Below are 11470 nucleotides of genomic sequence, written 5' to 3' on the forward strand. Positions count from 1 at the left end.
ATGATTTTACCCCTTTGATATTTTGATTGTTAGATAATTGACCAGCGGGCTCAATTATTTCTTCTCTTTTGGCCAAGGAGTAATATTAAAAAGCACTGAAAAAGGAATTTAGCAGATGCATTGCTGAGCCCCTAAATTCAGAGATTAGTGGAAGAAAGAACATGCAGGAGCTGGCCCTCAGAAAGTGATGAGGACATTGTGTGAAGACTTCAAAAACATTTAAGATCCTTCCATAGCGATCTGGAAGTACATTGGCATAGTCCTCTCTTAAAACATCCCCTTTCTTTTAAAAATATCCTACTGGTCCTAGAATTAGCCTGAGCAGGGGGTTGGACTACAAGACCTCCAAGGTTCCTTCCAACTATTCTATTCTATTCTATTCTATTCCATTCCATTCCTTTCCTTTCCATTCCTTTCCATTCTATCCTTTGCTGGTCTTTCTCAGAAATATCCATTTCCCCCTGTGTTTTAATCTTTGTGGATCTGTTGTTTTTTGTTATTTGAATATCTGAAAAAATGTGGGATTTCATCCCTTAAATATTTGACTTGGTTAGCTGGCTAGGGTTGGCATTGGGAGATATGAGGAAAGTGAGGTAGAAGGAGACTCTAGAAAGAGTGCAGAGAAGAGCAACAAAGATGATTAGGGGATTGGAGGCTAAAACGTATGAAGAACAGTTGCAGGAACTGGGTATGTCTAGTTTAATGAAAAGAAGGCCTAGAGGAGACATGATAACAGTGTTCCAATATCTCAGGGGTTGCCACAAAGAAGAGGGAGTCAATCTATTCTCCAAGGCACCTGAGGGTAGGACAAGAAGCAATGGGTGGAAACTAATCAAGGAGAGAAGCAACCTAGAACTAAGGAGAACAATTAATCAGTGGAACAACTTGCCTCCAGAACTTCTAAATGTTCCAACACTGGAAATTTTTAAGAAGAGTAGATGACCATTTGTCTGAAGTGGTGTAGGGTATCCTGCCTAAGCTGGCAGTTGGACTAGAAGACCTCCAAGGGCCCTTCCAACTCTGTTATTGTATTCTATTTGCTCATTCACTGGAGACCTCTTTTGTCCCCCTTTTCCCCTTATTCTCCAAAGCACCAGAAGGCAGAAGAGGAAATAATGGTTAGGAACAATCAAAGAGAGAAGCAACCTGGAATTAAGAAGAAACTTCCAAACAGGGAGGACAATTAACCAGTGGAACAGCCTGCCACCAGAAATTGTGGGCACTCCATCACTGTAGGTTTTAAAGAAGAGACTGGACAGCCACTTGTCTGAGATGGTATAGGTTCTCCTGCTTGAGCAGGGGGCTGGACTAGAAGACCTCTGAGATGCCTTCCTATTCTATTCTATTCTATTCTATTCTACTCTACTCTACTCTATACTATACTATACTCTATTTAGAAGATAATTCAGCTATTCAGGGAAAAGGAAGGTCAAAGGAAATCAAATACACCCATGACAATGGTGGCATGGAAAAACACAAGGAATGAAGGAGAGCTGAAGGCAGACAGTCTGCATTTCTTCAGTATGATGACCCCTTTGCTTCACCATCTCATGGATGGAGGAGAAGCTGTCCATTCCACTTATAGATCAAGAACCAAGCGTGAACCTTCTCTCCAGCAAAATTTGCTTTAGGAAAAGTGAAGAGTTCAGCATTCGTGTCACCATCAAAGAATGCGATGAGGCCTTGTGAATAGTCCAGAGAAACTCGGATCCTTCTCGGCGAACGACTCAGTGTCAAATTTGTCCTGGGATGAGTGATGGCTTGGTGCTTCCCGTTAATTCGCTGCACTCCCCAGTAACCCCCTCGAGGATCGAAAAGAATCTGCCCATTTCTGTTTGCAGATTCCCTAACAATTCCCACCCCCCACCATTCCCCTTCCTCCACCACCTCAACCTCCCAGCAAAGCTTCCCAGAATTAAAGCTCTCTTGGCTTAGGACGCCGGCCAAAAGTTCATATCTCAGTGGACTGGTGTTCACTTGCTGTTTCATTTCTTTCCATCTCACGCTTTTCAAATCTGGAGATACATAGAGCTGGGGGTGAGCTGTGCTTGGATCCAGAGTCAGGTTTGCTGTGTGGAAGAAAGAAAACAGTTTTGGGGAGAAGGAATTACCATCTTTTGTGTGCCATCTACTTTTTCTTATAAGCTGGTTGGGGAAAATAGCAATTGTTCAACTACTGTATTTTTCAGAGTAAATGACAATAAAAGGGTGACGAAATGTTGGTGCGTCTTATACACCAAATACAGCTGTTTTTGGCCTTTCCTGAAGCCCCGCCCCCCTTATCACATTTTTGTGAAAAACGGGCAAAAAAGGAGGATGTTTTTCACTTCCCCCACTCCCCAGAAGCACTCTGCAGGCTTCAGCAGCGCTGAAAAAGGGGGGCATTTTTGCCTTCCCCAAGCCCTGATGAAGCCTGCAGAATGCTCCTGGGGGCCAGGGAGGACAAAACCTTTCTTTTCCTGACTTACCTCTTTGAAATCTTGGTGCATCTTATATACCAGTGTGTCTTATAGTCCGAAAATACGGTATATACAATAAGCCTTCTATTTTACAGACACCCTATCAGTGGACTCCAGATGCAATAGAAAAAAAAAACTAGACTTCATATTTTGTAGAAATGTTACCTGGGTTTTGCAAAATGTGTGTGTGTGTGTGTCTGTGTGTGTGTCTGTGTGTGTGTCTGTGTGTCTCTGTGTGTGTCTGTGTGTGTCTCTGTGTGTGTGTTTATAAACCATTTGTCAAGCTTGGAAGCCATCTTTGTATAAGGCCTCAAGCCTGACACATATTCAAACATACTCTTCTGTGGGAAATTGGGAGGGGGGACTGTATGGAGCACGGGAAATATGTAGCCAAAATAACATTCCTTCTCAGGGAGTCAAGGTCATCCTGTCCCTGCACCTAGACAGATGTGGATGGGAGGAATCTTCCTTCGTGGCAATGAATGTTTGGACCATGTGATGGATGTGGGTACTGGGGCAGGATTTTGAATTTCAACTACCGTAGGTGGAAACCTGGAAGCTTTCAGATTTGGGTTTTCCCAGATGTACCATCATGGCTCTTCTAATAAATTGGAACTTTGAAGAATCCTTTGCCTCAGACTCTTATTGGATTGAGGTTGCTATTTGGAACCCTGACACCATTCCTCTACAAATGGAGGTCTCGTTTTAAATTACAGGTGGATCTAAATTCAAGATGTGAACTTCTTATAAGTAGCCTTGAACAGCTATGTTTTTTAACTTACAATCATTCTCAGGTAGTGTCAGGTCTGCAATTATATTCTTTTAGAATTGCGGCCTGCCACACTTCCCCTTATTTCATTATGCTGTTTCATTAGTATAGTTGATGGGAGGGGGGAATAGAAGGAGTAGGATTGTGGAATGTATTGTTTACATTCTTTTCTAGAAGTCAAGTCTTTTGTCTCCGCACTAGTACACATGACCAGAAGCAGCTGGGTGTGGATGCCAGCGTGGAAGAAGAAGATTGGACCATGTGATGGATTGTGGGTGTGGGGACAAGATCATGAACTTTTAACTGGGTGGAATTGTGATGTCATTTCCAGTATTGGGATTTCATAGCATAATGCTAGGATGTCTGCTTTATTAAATTGGAACTTTAAGGATCGTTTTGCCTTTGACTCTGATTTAATTCTACATGATACTTGGAACGCTGACAGGTAGCTGATATTGTTTCACTGGAAGGCGCACATTTCTTTTATTCATCAAGTGCATCACTTTACTTTTCCAATTCTTTACTTTTGGGGATGGGCTTGAAATAGATCCTCCCAGGGGTTCACTTCTGGGGGTTCACAGGGGTTCGGGAAAACCTCTAGCTAAGATTCAGTGTAGTTCGGAGAACCCCCCCAAGTCCCACTCTTGACTGGCCCCGCCCATCCTACCCCTCCCAGGAGTCCCTACGCCACCCATTTTGGATGCGGGTAAGTGCAGGGTGTGTATGAAGGCTCAGGGAGGGTGAAAAATGGGCCTCCCGGAAGTTCGAAAGGTCCTCCAGAGCTGGGGAAGCCATTTTCGCCCTCCCAGAGGCTCGAGGAAAGCAAAAAGCACACGTACCCCGCTCTGGTGCAGGAGGCCAACTAGGCCACATCCACCATGGCCATACCCACCCAACTGGGCAGAGAACACCTTGCTAAAAATTTTGACCCCTGGATCTTCCTCAAACTGGCCTTATCTGGAAACCTCTGATGGACATATTTCCTCTTGATACCTGAAGAAAGCATTTTACTTTATGCTGGATTGTGCCCAAAGGGAGAAAAACACCAGCAACTTAATTTCTTACCTCCGACAGAAAGACTAGAGTGGAATTTTTTTTTTTTTTTTTTTTGCTTTGTCACATATCTACCATAGATGGTAAAATTCCCTTCTTTGTTTTTACACTTCCAACATATGTCATGTGGGAAGTGTAAAAACAAAGAAGGGACTTTTTATTAGGGCTCTGTGTGAGCTTTGACACCGCATCTTGGATGTCTTTGAACCCACAAAGAGGAATAACTTGACAGCTTTAAGACTTGCATGCTTCAAATGCCAAAGTTTCTGAGCCAACATGCCTGGAGGAATTCTGGGAGTTGAAGTCCACAAGTCTTAAAGCTGTCAAGTTTGAACACCCCTGGGGTTTTTTTTCCAAAGGGTTAGGGGTGCAAGGGCCTTGTAGCTTGACAGCTTTAAGACTTGTGTGCTTCAAATGCCAGAGTTTCTGAGCCAACATTTTGGTTGCTAAGCAAGAGCGTTGTTAAGTGAATTTCACCACATTTTACAAGTTGGCCAGGCCCACCCAGTCACATGGCTGCCAAGCCACTCCCACCTGATCACATGGCCAGCAAGCCACTCCCACAAAGCAGACCACCCCTACAGAAGAGGTTCTAAAAAAAATTGAAATCCACCACTGTCCTTAGGTCCCGTTGCAACTGAATGGCCAACTTCTTAAGCAATGCATACAGCCAGAGGAAAGCATAATAACTGCCAAAGGCTAATGGGTATCCCTTTTGGAGTCATTATCGTCCTTCCCCCAAAAGGTCTTCAGCATTGAGCAACATCAGATGACCTTTGCTTTATTTTGCACCCCGACGCCCCTTTTGCTGGGAAGCCACAATGACCACAGTGCAGCTTCAAAGGACACTGGCTCACCCTGTCACTGGAGCAAAGTCTTATTTCTGAAAACACTTCACCAGTGTGTGAGCTTTGACACCGCATCTTGGATGTCTTCGAACCCACAAAGAGGAATAACTATGTTGCTCAATGCTAGAGCAGTTGGAGTTTACCTGTTATGCTGTTCGTAGCAGATTGACAAGGAATACAGTTTAGCATGCAACTCCGGATATGGTAAGGTGCAGGTTCTGAAACAGCACGAACCTGCAAATCTAAAAAAAAAATATGAGTTCAATGCCATCCAACACCACCATTTGTTTTTTATTGGTTCACAAGTGGTTCAGGGGAGTAGGAAACCCATTGGACTTTTGGTATTCGGCGTTATTTTAAGAAACAAAGTCCCTATGAATAAGAGTAAAATATCAAGAGTTGTTTTGTCTCTGATTCAGTCATTTTAAAGCATTTCCTCACCAATGAGCCCAATTCGCAAATTCAAGTTATTAATTGCCCGGTCATTGATGCCGTGGTCATCTTCTGTTCAGACTATTGCAATGTGCTTTACATGGGGCTACCCTTGGAAAGTACCCAGATACTTCAGCTGGTACAGAATGCAGCCGGGCAGGCAAACTTGGGCACCCAAAGAGCAGGGATTATGACACCTTTCCAGCAGAAGCTGCATTGGGTGCCAGTTTTCTTCCTGGTCCAATTCAAGGTATTGGTTATGACCTTTAAAGAAGGGTCAAATTCAGCAGGTTCTGACAGATTCTGGAGAACCGGTAGCGCAAATTTTGAGTCGTTTGGAGAACCGGCAAATACCACCTCTGGCTGGCCCCAGAGAGAGGAGGGAATGGAGATTTTGCAGTATCCTTCCCCTGCCACACCCACCAAGCCACGCCCACAGATCCTGTAGTAAAAATATTTAAATTGCACCACTGCTTTAAAGCCCTATATGGCAGGGGACTAGGCTACCTACAGTATCATCTTTGTCCAATTACATCAGCCATTCCCACTCGATCAAAGCAGGGAAGACATGTTGTGGGTCCCATTGATCAATTCTGACTGGTGCTGTTCTCCCCACCCTTTGGAACATCCTGAAGAGCCATGGTGGCGCACTGGTTATTAAGAGCCAAGGTGGCGCAGTGGTTAAATGCAGCACTGCAGGCTACTGCTAGATCAGCAGGTCATTATTATTAAGAGCCAAGGTGGCACAGTGGTTAAATGCAGCACTGCAGGCTACTGCTAGATCAGCAGGTCAGCGGTTCAAATCTCACCGGCTCAGGGTTGACTCAGCCTTCCATCCTTCCGAGGTGGGTAAAATGAGGACCCAGATTGTTGGGGGCAATATGCTGACTCTCTGTAAACCGCTTAGAGAGGGCTGAAAGCCCTATGAAGCGGTATATAAGTCTACTGCTATTGGTTAGAGTGCAGGCTGCTTCTGCTGCCTGACGGCTGCCTGCAATTTGGCAGTTCGAATCTCACCAGGCTCAAGGTTGACTCAGCCTTCCATCCTTCTGAGGTGGGTAAAATGAGGACCCAGATTGTTGGGGGAAACATGCTGACTCTGTAAACTGCTTAGAGAGGGCTGTAAAGCACTGTGAAGCTCTATATAAGTCTAAGTGCTATTGCTATTCTACCCACCCATGGAGGTGAGGTTGGCCCCTGCTGTCCTGGCCTTTCGGAAAGATGTAAAACATGGCTCTGTGGTCTTGCTTAGAGTACACAATGGAGCACACAGCCATGGGGCTGGTTCAGAGGTGGGTTCCTAACAGTTTGGACCAGTTCAGCCAAACCAGTAGTGGTTTTGCGGCCTGGGTCGCTGGAATCGGCAGCGACCCAGGCCTGCCACGCCCCTGAACCAGTTCTCCAATGTGGCCGCCATCTTGTTTTTTGGTTCTGCGCATGTGCAGAACAATTTTCAGTGCAGAAATTTATTTGTTCTTTTTTTCATTTTCTAAGGTTTTGCATATGTGCAAACCATTTTATTTGCAAATGCGAAAATGCACCTGGTTTGTGCGCGAATTGGCAGTAATGCCAGCAGCAACCCACCTCTGGGCTGGTTAGTATCCTGAAAACTCTCCCCTCCCCTTTTGATTAACTTTTGACGTTGAATTTTACTTATCCTTGTCTCTTTTAAACATTTTATATACAGTTTTTATATTTTAATATTTTATTTGTGTGCTGCCCAGAGTCCCTCTGAGGGAGATGAGTGGTTTCTGAATTTAATAATTAAAGAAATAAATAAAATATTTTGGGTGCGAATATGGTTCTGTATATCTCTATAACAATGCATTGCAGCATGAAAAAAAGCATGACAAGCTAGGAGAAGACTGCAGAACTTGTCTTACCTCCACGAACGAAAAGAATCAAAAGCACAGCCAGAGCTAAATTTCCCACCATCGAAATGCCAAGCGTAATCTTGCAGCAGAAATTAAAGGAGCAACCTGTGGATAGTAATCATAGAGTTTAATCTTCCATCCCTCCACCAGCTTCCATAACTGTGTTGTGGGGTATTAAAATATTGGGATTAGGCCCAGGTTTACATTCAGCCATGGAAACTCACAATTTGAGGGTCAGGCTCACTCTTTCAGCCCAAACCTTCCTCACAGGGGCATTAGATGGGGAAATAAAGCAGATGCCACAGGTGTCCACAGGATCTCATTTTTGAAATTATGAAAGTAGCATTGTTTGTTGCACTACAAATTCTGTTCCTCTTGTTATATTGTGTGATATGAAGACAGAGTTACAAAAGGGGGTCCATCAGGGGTGAAATTCAGCAGGTTCTGGAGAACTGGTAGTGGAAGTTTTGAGTAGTTTGGAGAACCGGCAAATACTACCTGTGACTGGCCCCAGAGTGGGGTGGGAATGGAGATTTTGCAGTATCCTGACCCTGCCCCACCCACTAAGCCACGTCCACAGAACAGGTAGTAAAAAAAAATTGAATTTCACCACTGGGGTCCATCATTCTTCTACCCTTTCAATCACAATGGAGCTGGAAGGGAAGCTAGTCCAGCCCCCTGCTCAAGGAGGAGACCCTATAAAATTTGAGGCAAGTGGCTGTCCTCTCTCTTCTTAAAAGGTTTTCCATTTCCTTTCTGCTGAAGGAGAGATTGCTTTGCATTTCTCCTGTATTTCCTTTTGGTTTAACTAATTCCTCAGCAGAGCCTATTGTAACCATAAGAACCAGAAATAAAAGTCCTAAGAACAATTTCAAAGTAGATGCTAAAACGAAACATAAAACCGAGAGATGCGGCAGTCCAGTTTTGCACCTAGAAGCTAAATAGGTCGCCTCTTTCCAAAGATTTTCTGGGAAGGCCTTAAGGGAAGACTTAGGACAATGAACAAATGATAAATAGGCAGCAGCTTTTGCAAAGGCCAAAAATGATCGTGTGGTCTTTCCTATGGATAATTTCTTCCAGAGTAGCTTGTTGTGGCCTGCCAGCAGCCAGTGGAGCTGGAAGCAGAGTCGGAGAGTGAGGAGGTTGGGGAGGAACATGGGCCAGTCATGGAGGCTGGGGAAGGCTTGGACAAGGGCTCTGCATCGGAGGCAGAGATGGGGCCAAGGCCGTCTGGCAGTTCTCAGTTGCCTTCAGAGCTACACAGCAGCGAGGCAGAGGAACAGCTGGAGCCTGTTTCCAGTGTGCACATGTGCAGAGCTGCCAGAAGAAAAGAACAGCTAAGAAATCAGGGTCGACTTGGGAATAAAGCCACAGGTGGACGGTGAATGGCCCCTCCCATAGGAAATAAAAGAGGATCAAAAGGAGAGTGGGCTTTTGCAGGAATCAATACATTCGTTTGGTCGTTAGATTCGTTTCAGGAGTGTGAAGATCTATCCATGAATCTCAGAGACTCTGTGCCAAGTCTTTCCTTGCACAGCACTGCATATGGAAAGTATTTGCATGGCAGCTTTCCAAGCTAGATAAGGTCTGTGGTCATAAATTCACCTTTGAAAGACTGTTTACCAGGCCTTTGCAGAACGTACATGAGAGGAATTCATTTTCGTTTAATAAAAAGGGGTTTGTCAGGACCGGGAATCTGCTTTGTGTTTTTCGGGGAAGCCTAGGTCAGAAAACAGTTAATCCCACTTCAGCCACAAGTGGGAGCCATGAAGGAAGGGTTGCTTCCTTATGTGTAGCTGTCTTGACTATATGTTTTTGTAGAGAAAAGGAATTGTAGGCAGGTGCAACTTAGCAAAGAACATTATGGGGATGAAGTGCTATGCTTTGAATCTTTTCGGTGAGAGATCTTTTCTAGAGGCAGAGCCCTGCACTTGTTCTTGAGCAGCCTAGAAAGTCTTCTAGCATAAAATCTAAAGGTCTTCTTCTCTTCCAGGAAGGAGACCTGTGGATGGTGCTGTCCTAAAAGGGTTAGGATAGGATAGGATAGGATAGGATAGGATAGCATAGGATAGGATAGGATAAGATAGGACAGGACAAACAGGACCGAATAGAAGAGTTGGAAGGGATCTTGGAGGTCTTCTAGTCCAACCCCCTGCCTAGGCAGGCAACCTTACACCACTTCAGACAAATGGTTGTCCAATCTCTTCTTTAAAACTTCCAGTGTTGGAGAATTCCCAACTTCTGGAGGCAAGTTCTTCCACTGATTAATTATTCTAATTGTCAGGAAATTTCTCCTTAGTTCTAAGTTGCTTCTTATTCTGTCCTCAGGTGCTTTGGAGAATAGCTTGACTCCCTCTTCTTTGTGGCCGCCCCTGAGATATTGGAACACTGCTATCATGTCTCCCCTAGTCCTTCTTTTCATTAAACTAGACATACCCAGTTCCTGCAACCGTTCCTCCTATGTTTTAGTCTCCAGTCCCCTAATCATCTTTGTTGCTCTTCTCTTCACTCTTTCTAGAGTCTCCACAACTTTTCTACATCGTGGTCACCAAAACTGAATGCAGTATTCCAAGGCATTATAAAGTGGTATTAACACTTCACGTGATCTTGATTCTGTCACTCTGTTTATGCAGCTTAGAACTGTGTTGGCTTTTTTGGCAGCTGCTGCACACGGCTGTTAAGGAAAGACCACATAGTTAAGGAAGATGGTTAGTGGATTCCCCTGGCTTTGTTTCTCCTTTCCTTGTCACAAGACTGACAAAATTGTATAGAATGTGAAGGATGTGTGTTTTTGTTACATTTTTTATAGTTTTATTATGTATGATGTAACCTGAAGGCGGCATTTAATTTCATTGTACAAGGTGCAATGACAATGAAGTAAACTTAACTTAAGAACACACACTTATTTTTAGAAACTTCAGATCATATGGGCATTGCCATGTATTCCATCTTCTTTGCTTTTACAATGTTTCATCTGCCTAATATGACCTGATCATAAGATGGTGGAGAAGAGGGAAACAGTATGAAATGTAGCTCATAAAAATCTGACAAGGAAGGAGTATTTTTTTTTTAAAGTGCACTTTGTAAAAAAAAAAAAAGTTATATGAAAAGCCGGAATACAGACACCAAAAAGTTGTTAGAACATAGGAAGTTGAAATACAGGAAGTTCAATCAATAAAAAACTTCAGTTTTTATGACAATTTTATTTAAAGTTTACAAAAACTTAAAATAACACAGGTAAAGAATAGAAGAAGCAAGGAGAGAAAGAAAAAGTGCAGAAAGAATGAATGACAAAGAAATAGAAGAAACTTCTGGTTTCCTTTGCAATAAATATAAGTACAATTATAAAATTATTTTTACCTATAATTGCAAAAAAAAGTCTTTCATGTTTTCTACTATCCAGTTTTTTTTTCTCATAATCAAAACCATAAATCATAAGAACATATTTTTCCAATTCATTCAGAAAGTCTAAAAGGAGTCTCCAATCAGCTTACAGATGTAGATAATATTAATATTTGTATTTATTAGTTTGTCAAACATGTTCAAGATAGCAGGTATAAATATAAACATGGATATAAATGAAAGAAATGAATACAAATAAATGGGGACAGTAGGACAGGGACATTAGGCATTTATGCATGCCCCATAATAACAACAACAACAACAACAACAACAACAACAACAACAGGAAGCCTAAATGGGGAAAAAAAGAATACCGATAGCGGAAAGCTGTAAAAGGGTAATTGTGATTACACAATTGTGATCTTAATGTTTAAAAATGCTGAATAAAAATGATATTTAAAAAAACATAAAAGTCCTAGGGATTGGATTTACTTTCACCATCTTCTTAAATTGCTTTTAAAAAAAATACTACCCACATGCAGAGGGCAGTAAAAGGAGCTTTAAGTCGTTACCTTTGCTCTGTTTAGAAGCTGGCAAGTCTCTTTTTTGGGCATCCATATACACTTGTCCATCTACATCCATCTTCCAGAGCTTGTTGTTAACGGCAGTTGCAAGTTTCACAGTCTTCAAAAG

General features: G+C 42.9%; 1 protein-coding gene across 1 annotated transcript; it reads right to left on the minus strand.

The window, feature by feature from the left end:
- Nucleotides 1-1378: 1378 nt before the first annotated feature.
- LOC148047858 (E3 ubiquitin-protein ligase TRIM15-like) lies at nucleotides 1379-11470 on the minus strand. Its single transcript, XM_087707789.1, has 4 exons — nucleotides 11350-11470; nucleotides 7445-7540; nucleotides 5273-5371; nucleotides 1379-2069 (listed from the first exon to the last, which is right to left on the minus strand). The coding sequence occupies exons 1-4, from the start codon at nucleotides 11417-11419 to the stop codon at nucleotides 1549-1551; spliced, it is 786 nt and encodes a 261-aa protein (XP_087563915.1). The 5' UTR covers nucleotides 11420-11470; the 3' UTR covers nucleotides 1379-1548.

This window comes from Thamnophis sirtalis, unplaced genomic scaffold (assembly GCF_051295495.1).
Source record: "Thamnophis sirtalis isolate CommonGarterSnake01/CBP01778 unplaced genomic scaffold, rThaSir2_p1.2 scaffold_3, whole genome shotgun sequence".
Taxonomy (NCBI): Eukaryota; Metazoa; Chordata; class Lepidosauria; order Squamata; family Natricidae; genus Thamnophis; species Thamnophis sirtalis.